Source organism: Galeopterus variegatus, unplaced genomic scaffold (assembly GCF_000696425.1).
Source record: "Galeopterus variegatus unplaced genomic scaffold, G_variegatus-3.0.2 Scaffold750, whole genome shotgun sequence".
Lineage (NCBI taxonomy): Eukaryota > Metazoa > Chordata > Mammalia > Dermoptera > Cynocephalidae > Galeopterus > Galeopterus variegatus.
In genome coordinates, this window is record NW_007726861.1 from 214,317 (window position 1) to 225,689 (window position 11,373).

The 11,373-nt window shown below is 35.2% G+C and overlaps 1 protein-coding gene across 1 annotated transcript in view; it reads right to left on the minus strand.

Annotated features, from left to right (window-relative positions):
* TCEA1 (transcription elongation factor A (SII), 1) overlaps positions 1-11,373 on the minus strand; it is a 29,730-nt gene that overhangs the window by 3,676 nt on the left and 14,681 nt on the right. Inside the window, exons 4-7 of the mRNA XM_008572056.1 lie at positions 8,444-8,589; positions 7,174-7,230; positions 6,001-6,155; positions 3,556-3,702 (exon numbers count right to left, since the gene is read on the minus strand). Coding sequence (XP_008570278.1) covers positions 3,556-3,702; positions 6,001-6,155; positions 7,174-7,230; positions 8,444-8,589 — 505 coding nt within the window. The remainder of the gene's footprint in view (positions 1-3,555; positions 3,703-6,000; positions 6,156-7,173; positions 7,231-8,443; positions 8,590-11,373) is intronic.

Consider the following 11,373-nt stretch of genomic DNA (forward strand, 5'->3'; position numbering starts at 1 on the left):
AAGTAGAAAAATCCTCTAAAGTGACATGTTAAATTATACTTTTTATAAATAGCTAACAAATATGAAAAAACATTCATCCATAAGAAACAGAAATACATGTAAAAGTTTAAATATATGTCAATATTCTCTTACAAATTAGCAAAGATGTAAAAATAAAGAATACTCCATTCTGACAAATATAACTGGCACAACCTTTCTAAAAGCCAGGCAGCAAGGAAGGTAAGAGCCTTAAATACCTCTCCGTAACTAGGAACTTGATATCTGATCTACTATAAGATGGTAATTAGAAACACAAAGAACTGCACACAAGGATGTTTGAAGAGTATAATTTTATATCAGCACAAACACTAGGAACAACTCAAATATCCAACAGGGAAATAATGAAATAAGTTAGAGTTTATCCATGTGATGGAATATTATTGCAGCTATTAAGATGTTTACAAAGGGGTTTTTTTAAACAAGAGGAAAATGCTTACATTATAGTAGCTAAGTGAAAAGAAGTATATAAAATAGTTTTACAGTATTTAGTTCCAACTATATGTAGAAAAAACTTCACAAAATATTGCGAACACCAAAATATTGATAATTGTTTTCTCTGAATGGCAAATTAATGGATGATTTTACATTTCTTGTTCATATTTCTCTGTATTTTCCAAATTTTCTCTAAGAAAGTACTATTATTCTGCTGTAAAAAAAAGCTAATATGACCATATGATCCTGTAATTCCACTGCTAGGTACATAACCAAAAGAAATGAAACAGTGTCAAAGAGGTATCTGCACACCCAAGTTCACAGTAGCACTATTCACAGTAGTCAAAAGGTGGAAGCAACCCCAGTGTCCACCAGTGGATGAATGGATAAACAACAGGTGGTACATACAAACAATGGAATACTATTCAGCATTAAAAAGGAAGGGAATTCCGACACATGCTACATGGGTGAACTCTGAGGACATTATGTTAAGTGAAATAAGCCAGTCACAAAAAGACAAATACTGTATGATTCCATTTATATAATGTTCAGTTTTGCAAGAGAAAAAATGTTCTGTCTTGAGATTGGATGCACAACACTGTGAATATTCTACTACTGCACTGTACACTTAAAAATAGCTAAGACAGTGAATTTTAGTTAGGTATATACTACCACAACTAAAAATTTTTAAAAAATTAAAAAGAACTCCACAAGAAAACAAAAGCTAATATGATTTTTACAATTTTTATCTATACAAAGTTTATAGATTTCTAAGTCCTCCACTGAAGAGAATTACTGGAACCAAAGGTCTCAAAGACAGAAGTTATTTCTTTAAACTATACATTCCTGAACAAGATAACAAGACACTTAAAGTTAAAAGTTATTCTTAAGTTTAATAAAGTTATGGAAAGAACCTAAGCACTAACAGTGTTGCATTTTGAATAAGGTATATTTACAATTAGCATAAGATGATGAAATCCCAGTTTATCACCACTTCAAAGATCAGAAGCTTCTGATACCTGTAAACTATCACTATGACTTTTAACTAGAAAGCCCAAAGGAAAATAAAGTGCCATTCCCAAGATGGCTGGATTCTGCTTATTTAAGGCCTTCAAATAAAAATGGCTTGAAAAAAATCCTTCTTCTATACTTTACATATTCTTAATACTCATATATGGGGCCCTGAAAGTGACATGAAGAAACTTTTGCTCTCTGCAAAAAAACTTTAATGGTCTGATGGGTACATACAAGAGTTAAACTTAATTCTTGTATGTGTTATTTTCACAATAACTCTGGAAGTTTTCTGTCTAAAGACAACATTTTTTGATTCTAAGAAAATCATACTAATTTCACCTCTAGACCGGGTTCTTTCTGTTAAAAGAAACAAACTTGATATTTATGGTTTTTATCTTAGCTGTTTATAATCTAATTATGTAAATATATCACACTTTGTTTTAAAGGAGCTTCAAATTTTAAATACTTTTCTATTTATGCTTAATACTTCCCACTATGTGGCATTTTTTTCCTTTTTTTATCTTCACCTTCTAGCTAAAATTATGTGGCATTTTTAGGGCAGAGTTTTTAATGCTGAGATTTTTCTATCTGACTAAAAGAAAATAGAGCAATTCAAACTCAGAATTTCCTGAGACCATGTCCATCGTATGTTGATACATTTTAGTAACTATCATGATGTAGTAAAACTTCTACAAAATAAAACACTGAAATGTCAGATATACAACTGTGATTAAATGAAAGACTTCAAAAAGGTAAAGAGCTTTAGACTGGTTAAATAAAGTATATCTGAAAATGGACTATTATGTGCCTGTAAAAAACAAAAAAGAAGCAAAAGCTCACATAATATTCTATCATATGTATTTAGAAAACAGGAAAACAAAAACATTCTGGTATTTGCATGTATACACATAAAATATGTAGAAAGCTACACAACCAACTAGTAACCCTGGTTTTCTCCAGGGAGGGGAACAAGGTGGCTACAAGCAAAAGCAGAAGGGAAAGTTTCCACTCACAATCTTCTGTACCTATAGAATTTTTAACCTTGAGAAGGTTACTACCAAAAAATTTTTTTTAAAAATAAGGTCCTTTTCCACAACTTAGAGTTTAGAAATGTTATTTTTTTAAATTTATTATTTTTTTTTAAAGATGACCGGTAAGGGGATCTTAACCTTGACTTGGTGTTGTCAGCACCACACTCAGCCAGTGAGCAAACTGGCCATCCCTATACGGGATCCGAACCCGTGGCCTTGGTGTTATCAGCACCACACTCTCCCGAGTGAGCCACGGGCTGGCCTCGTAACGTTATTTTTTTTTTAAGTGCTTAATTCTGTCAGTGAGAAAATTCTAAACCTGTTACCTGAAACAGTAATAAATCGTTCTTTAAGTTCAGTAGATTATAAATTATAGCACAAAAAACCTATTTGACAAATAAAATTAAGACAGTGATAAAAACCATTTTCACATACAACCAAAATAACTCTAATGTGATTCTTTTCAGCTGTTCAAGAATAAAAAAGCTAGCCACATTATATAGGAAGGTAAAGATCATCAATATGTTACATAAAGGAATAAGCTACCTGGAAGCCGGTTAAGCCTAAAGCACCCACACTACATGTGAAGGAAACTAAAGGATTTTCCTTAAATTATATAGCCCTGCAAAATAAAAATAATTATGGCCTGTTTACACAGTAACCAGTAATCAACTGATTATGAACTCAGAAAAAAACGTGGCCATTTTATTAAATCTTATATTTTATAAATTTTATTTCATTTACACAGCTTTCATAGTAACTTTTCCATGAAAGTATGAATACATCAAATTATTTTCAATTAGTTGGAATTGGTTAGTATTAAGAAAGCGCACTTAAGAAATCACAGCTGCTCTTAAAAAATATCAAATTACTGGTAATTACCTTGGCTATTTGTTTTTAAACAGGAGTTGCAAGCGTTCTTCTTTTTTTTTTAGCAGCTGGCCAGTACAGGGATTTGGACCCTTGACCTTGGTGTTATCAGCATTGGTCAGTCCAGCATTCTTAATAAGAAAAGAATATTCTATAAACAGTCACAAACCTGTGTGTAAGTGCAATTCTTCTTTTTACATTTGCCACATGTGAACAAGTCAGTCTGGGTTCCACCCGTCTTGGCCATCTGATGCTCTCTGATGGCTTCTTTGGTCAAGTTTTTCCGCATCTCTTTGAGCTCATCACTAGCCATTTCCTATTGAGGTAGCAATACCACTCAATTAGAGACACCTTCAATATAGGTCCTGAATGCTTTTATGTTCAATATACTTACAATAACAGAACCAAAATCAACTTTTAAAGTTCTAAAAGTGTAAAATTAATATTGTTCCTCAGAGGACTTATAAGAGTTTGCTTCATTTTAAGATTTCCTCAAATATTTGTAAGTTTGTATGTGAAAACTGGATTTAAGTACTGTTTAAGGGCTATAAACAATGTAAACCTGTGTAGTATCCAGAGTTTGGTGTCTAAATACCATTCCCCACCCACAAAGAAACCAGGGACCTTTGGAGGAATGTCTTATTCCAGTTTTGAGGCAAGAAATGCACAGGATCCAGGGTCAATCTTCTTATGCCAGAAAGCACAGAAGCTATCAAAGTCTACTGCTGTCCATTCAAATGCACACAGGAGCCAACATAGAGCAACTCCTATTATTTAAAGATAGGACAATTTCTTCAGCCATCAAAATAAATTACAGTACTGTAAAGAACCAATCCCCACAGGATAAATAAAATGCCACAAGTCCATGACAGTACTTGAGAGGGCACCCACATGCAAAACAAACAGAAGTCACCACTGGCATTAACTAGGGCACTAACTCCTCATTGATATCTGATGACTAACAGGAGAGAATTACACATTTACTCTTCCTTTCCTATCCAAATCAACAGGTAGCCAACAACCCAAGATTATAAGGAAAAGTGTTTCTTCATCAAAGAAATCTAGTTAATAAATGGGAAAGAAATGACAGCATTTTAGGAATCACTTTTTCAGCTGCTAATCAAATAACCAATTCAGGCAAGGATCATCAGTGGATGAACCCATCAGATGAAAGGTTAATGAAGAATTTACAATGGAGGAATCAGACCGTCACTACCCAAACCCACTGACAAATCTCTGCAGGCTTAGAGCAACAAGACATTATGTGCCTCCTGATGTGACAAAACTCAAGTAAAAAGTATCACTTATGCAGTATTTATGCAGAAAAAAGCTGAACTTGAATGTAATCAAGCCTACAGAACTAGCTTCCAGTTACAAAAAAATAGAGACGAAAGAAAAACTAAATAACATCATGAGGAAAAAATGGACAAATTCACACTGGGATACAGAATAATTCGATTTCATCAATGGGTCAATGTCATGAAGAAAAAAAAAAATGAGGGAGGTGGTGGTGTGAGGAGCAGAAGAGACTTTTAGACTTTTTAAAAATATATAAAACCTTAAGAAACTGAACTAAAAATAATGTGTAAACTTTGGATCCTGATAAAAAGTAAATGTACAATCAGGAAAGTGTGAATATGAACTAGACATTAGGGTAATACCAAGAAATATTGTTAGCTTCATAGGACGTGGTGATGACAATGAAGGTATGTAAAAAAAAAAAATACCGTATTTTTAAAGATACCTCCCAAGTATACAGAGGTAGAAGGATATAATATCTATTTGCTTGAAAATAATTCAGATGGCCGACCGGTTAGCTTAGCTGGTTAGAGTAGTGTTATGACAGCAAGGTCAAGGGTTCGGATCACCATGCTGTCCAGCCGCCAAAAAAAGAAAAGAAAAGAATTCAGGGGAAAAGAAGGAAAAATAAAAAAGTGACAGAGGAAAAGGTTGACAAATTCTTGAAAATACTTGAAGTTTGGGTGATGGGTATACAGGATCTCATTACACTATGTTATCTACTTTGTGAAAGCTTTAAGTTACTTCAGTGAGGTTTTTAAGAAAAGAATTTTTTAAATATAGCAATTTTTGTCAGCTATATAGAAGGACAAATTCATTCTTTAGGATGCTTAATAAAATAGTGAGACTGTAGACACACTACAGCATTGTCTTTGAATAGTTATGTCTATAAATAACAAGCTATGAATTTCATTTTTTTTCCATCATTCCCTACATAAACTTAAGCAATAATCAATTAAGACACAACCAATTTTACAGTGTTTAGCCATGAAAAAAAGCTTAGAGAATACAGTGTATTTGCAATTAGAGATTCAACTCTTTCATTTTACATGAACTCATAAAAAGTAAAATAGTTTTGTTGTTAGACCATAATTTAATGTAATCACTTTTAAAGAGCCTAGCAGGGGCAAAATATTGATACCAATAAATTCAATCACCTGATGTATTTGTCTGTTTTACATATATAAATATATCAGAATAGCTAATAGTGATTTATTACATATACAGTATTTATATAATACTTATGATTCAAATAGGCTTTACACTTGTCATCTTGGAATCACATCACAAAAACCTTATATTCAGGAATACTCACCTCCGCTGTCATTCTAGCAAATAAGTCAGGAGGAATATTGCCACACAGTACATTTTTCCTTAAATTTGGATTCTTCGCATCTTTAAGATTTGATATCCTACTTCGTACTCTATTTTTGTATTTCATGTCTGTATTCCTTATTTCTTGATATATAGGTACTAGGTCATTAAGGAAAAAAGGTTAGGTAAAAGCATTTTTTCTACTCTGCCAAAATAAGAATTCCTGAAATTTCTAAGCAGTTCACAAAAACGGTTTCCACTTTAGATAAAGTTAAAAAAGTTTCTATCTGATTCCTTGATCTGCAAATGGCAAATAACAATGATAGTACTTTTACACTGTGATTGAGTAAGACTTTCATAATGTTTAGTGGCAGCAGCATGTAAAATAAACAGGGTTTCAAAAAGTAACCCAAGTACTCAATCCAAGTGAGCAAATTTTTAAAAAGGAGCTTGAACTTACACAAGCTTTAACTTGCCCAAATCTGAATTCTCTAAGGATCTTAAAAGTCTCAATGGCCACACAGTTCCCTTGGGGCCTTCTGAGAAGATACCATTTATGGTGGCTCTGGAGGCTCATCTCCTTCCCCAGTTTAGCAGGAAGCTAGCTTAGCAGGTTCTTCTTCTCCACAGAAGAACAGAACACAACAGTGGCTGGGCCCAGAAGGAGCTCCCTTCTTAACAAGGCCATTTCCTCAACCAGGACAGTCCAATGTCACGTTGTCATCTAGATGTTCCCCACTCCCCTACCCACAGCAGGACCCCTCCCCCATAACCCTCTCCATGGTGCCCAGCATGAACACACTTCCCTCCAGGATAATGAACCATGAGATAACAAGCTCCGGGGACTGTCTGTATTCTGCTGAGGTCTCCACAACTGATAAATTTTCATATCTACATGTATGTCTTTTCCACACCCTTTTGTACAACTTCAATTAGGATGCTACACTCTCATTTTGCAAGGCAGAAAAACTAAAATGCCATCAACAGTATGTGCTTTACTTTTGAATGGCAAGAAGAACAAGAGGAAAAAAGTGGCATGGATGCCCCTCTCCTTTCCAATCAAAACAATACAATCAAGACAGAAGCTGAAGAATAAAACTTCGAATTCTACACCAGAAGAAAAAATTACCTACAGATTACTTAAAACAATTATGAATATACACACAAAGGATATCTTCCTCAATTTGAGATCCTAATTCTTCCTCATCAGCTCCAATAGCAATGTAGTCATCTAAAAACAGGCAAAAAGAATTATCAAGTTACTGAAACATAATAAAAGAAAATTCCAATACAGGGTAATTAAACTGCATTCCTATTTCGTCAACCCCATTTGCCTTATATAAAGAATCCTTTTAGTTTAGTTTCATAAGGATCTGGTCTCTTTACTACCCACTAGACTCTTCTGGGATTCACCTAATATCCATAGTGCTCCTGCATTGATGACTCCTTATCCCTCAGGAGTGGGGAAGTAATTGATCTAGCAGGCAATTCCTCACTTCATAACTCCATAAATTCTGGTTGCTCCAGTAGAGAGTAGAGAAAGTTATAGAAAGAACTGTCTTGTCTCCTGTGACTCAGGCTTCAAGGCAAAGAAACCATTCATTTCATCTGCCAATCACATACATGGACACACTCAGAAGATTCCTATACAAATATTCAAAAGGATAGAAGGAAATAGAAACTAGGAAGAAAAAAAGAAAAAATATATATAAGAGACAGTAAGGGAATCAAAGTAGAAAGGGCGGAGTAAGGAGAAAAATAAGTCAAACTAACTATGGTTCAGAAAAATTGAAAAGAAAAAGGATGAATTTGTATAAGACAATAAATATTCCCATATATGAAACTTTAAATACATATTAAGATTGGATACCTTCAAATTAAATTAAGCTCCCATATATACATCAAGATGGATTTTCTACTTTAAAAAAAAGTAGAAAATGGAATTATAAATATAAAATTTACATACCATATGTTATACTAACGTTTAACCATTCAGTACTGTTAACTCTCAATCTGGGGGCAGAGTAATTAGTTTGCAGATTAAATGCTGGGGAACAAAATTTGTGAGAAAAAAAGTTTAAATTACTATGTTGTTTTGGTTTTTGGAGGCTGGCCTGTGCAGGGATCCAAACCTTTGACCTGGGTGTTATAACACCACGCTCTAACCAACTGAGCTAACCAGCCAGCCCTAAATTGTTATGAATCACTACGAAACATCCATAATATTAGAAGGAATCTATTTCTTGGTAGTAAAAAACAGATGCCCCAATATTCCTATTCCTTTCTCACTTCAGGGACCCCTACTAGCAACAATTTCTCCCTGAGCTAAGCAGTGGTAAGCAGCTATCAATGGAACACTTGTAAAACAGCAATATGGAGGTGGAGATGGCAGTGGTGGTGGTAATCAAAGGACTGAGAAATAAAACAACGTACACTAAACTTACCTCCTGTTCGGAGAGCTGCAGCAAGCATCTCCCTACACTTTAACCGCACGGAATCAGAAGTGCTTGGTGCCCGAGGAAAAGATGAAACATAAGTATCTCGAGCATTTGTTTCATCCTTTCTGCTGCTTATGTTGCCACTGGAACTACTAAAATACACAGACATGAACACATACACACCAAAAAAAAAAGTCAGGAAAAACCGTATTAAAGTAACATGACTATCACTCTCTAAAAATAAAATGTTTTGGCCTAAATAAGTGAGATAGTATTTCAGTGACTCTTACATGAGAAAAAATTTTTTGCCTGAATACAGATTAAAAAGAAGTTAAAAATTTTTAAATATAGTAAAGGTAAGAGACAAGTCTCATGTCTTTTTTTAACTGACTAAACAGTTTATCTTATCTCCTTTTAGACATTAAACAGCATTTTTAATAGAGAAAATATGCATTACAGCTTGTTATAAAATAAGAAAAAGCAAGGATCTAGGTTTGAGGAAAGCAAAGATCTTGGTCCTATCTGGGTATAGGACCAGAGAATCTGACAGCTCTTAACCAAAACTAGACGGAGAAAAAAAAAGTTTGAAAAATCCTGTTCCAATTAGACAATGAGGTTCCAGTGAGACAAGCACCCTCTTTAAAATAAAAGCCATGTACACTGAGAAGTGAGTTGTGAGAATATAAAAAGGTTCCTGTGTTTCTCCCCAAAAACATCAACTCAATCTGGACATCAGGACAGTTTAATAATTTTCCAGATGACCTATCCATTTCAATTGCTTCTGATTAACTTCTTACATTGGATTTTCATCAAAATAGGTTCTTTCCAAAATACTCTTCTGACGGGTTTCAATTAAGTTTTATCACAGTAAGGATATTTGCCATAAACCTTTTCAAAGACTAATTAAATCATTCATCCTCCATTGATCTAACTTGCTGCATTCGCTATATATCTTGCCTTCTCTTCAAAACATAACCATTGATAAACTTCACGAACAGGTCACATAGGCAAGGTGGTCATTTTTGTTTGTTTTTGTTCCGATTTGTTGATTTACTTCAAAAGGACTTATGGAGATGTAAAAATTAAGTCTCATGTAGATATATATTTGACAAATCACCATTTCAATAAGCCTAACTTAAAAAAATGTTAATTATGATCTCCCCTTTCCCAACCAAATGATGTTTGCAAAAATTTTTAAAGCTAGTGTAGAAAGTTAAGTAAAGGAATCAGGATAAAAAAACTATACTTAAAGAAATAAAAATATTATTGATAATTGTCTTGGGGTGGTGAGGCCATGAATAGTTATTTTTATCTGTCTTTTCTTTATTTTTTTTGTTGATTAATATTACTTTTTTTTTTTAACATTCTATGATGTGGTTGCAGAGCAACTGGGGGGGAGGAGGAGAAGGGAAATAGTTATTTTTATCTGTCTTTTCTTTATTTTTTTTGTTGATTAATATTACTTTTTTTTTTAACATTCTATGATGTGGTTGCAGAGCAACTGGGGGGGAGGAGGAGAAGGGGAAGGGGAAGGAAATAGGGTGAGAGGGGAAAGGAGGTAGAGCAGGGTTGAGGCCTGTGGCCCTCCCTTGTTCCTGCATAGGATACCCAGGGGCTTCCAATGGTGGCTTGGTCATTGCTGGGCTGGGTGCAGATGTCAGAGGGGTATGACTGAAAACCCTCATCCACCCATCGCCCAAGTTCGGGAGCCTGGGGTGTTTCCTGCAGCAGCTCAGTAGTCATCGCTGGGCTGGTTGCAGGTGTCAGGGGGGGTGTGGCCAAGGCCTTCGGCTCTCAAGGTGGTCATTTGTACCTTCTGACTTTAGTCAGTTCCTTCCTGAAACCTTCTCTCATTTTCCCCTGTATTCCCAAAGTACTGTCTACACACAGGTTTGTATATGATGACCTTTTTTCTACTAGACTGAGTTTCTCAAGAGCAAAATGCAGGATTTATTCCTCTTTTTATTTTTAGTATGTAATACAGCACCTGTCAGTGATAGATAAATGAACAAACCAATGTTAAAAGATTCCACCACTCAGAGCTGGCTGGTTAGCTTAGTTGGTTAGAGTAATGTTGATAACACAAAGGTGGAGGGTTCGGATCCCCTTACCAGCCAGGCACCAAACAAAAAAACAAAAGAAAACAAAAAAAGATTCCACCTCTCAAATACTTTACTTAAATGCTTTTGTTTTTCTATGCCTGCAGCTAAATACCTAGCCCAACCACTGCAAATTACTCAGGTGGACTATTGGAGCCTTTTCCTCACTAGCTTCAGTACTGCTGGACCCACCTCTTACACTCTGGTGCCTCTTTTCTAAGCATTTAAGCACCATCTCCTTAAGTTCTTGCACCCAAAATGTAAAACCCTGTTCACCTACAAGCTTAGATCTAACCTTATATATTACTTTAGATTATACCTCAGACTTCTTTCTCCAATCCTCTTTTATTTCTTTGTGTGTGTGTGTGTGTGTGTGTGTGTGTATAGATACTAGGGACTTTATCAGACTTCATACCCAGAAATTCTATGCTTTTGCAAATAGGCTCTCAGGCCTAAACTTCAAGTACTTAAAAGTGACAAAAACATACAAAGAACTTTAGTCTTCCTTCAATATCTATTTAAAATATTTGTCTATACTTTTATATATGTTCGAGGCATTAAACCAGTGATTCTAAATGTAACCCAATTGAAAGTATGTTAAAAAAATTCATAAATAGGGCCAGCCCAGTGGCGCACTGGATAGTGCGCCGCTTGGGAAGCGCGGCGGCGCTCCCGTCCGAGGGTTCGGATCCCACGTATAGACCGGTTCCCGCTCACTGGTTGAGCGAGGCGTGGGAGCAACACCGAGGCTTGCGATCCCGTTGCCGGTCCCCGGTCCGGTACGGGGGCAACACTGAGGGTTGCGATCCGTTGCCGGACACGGAAAAAAAAAGACAA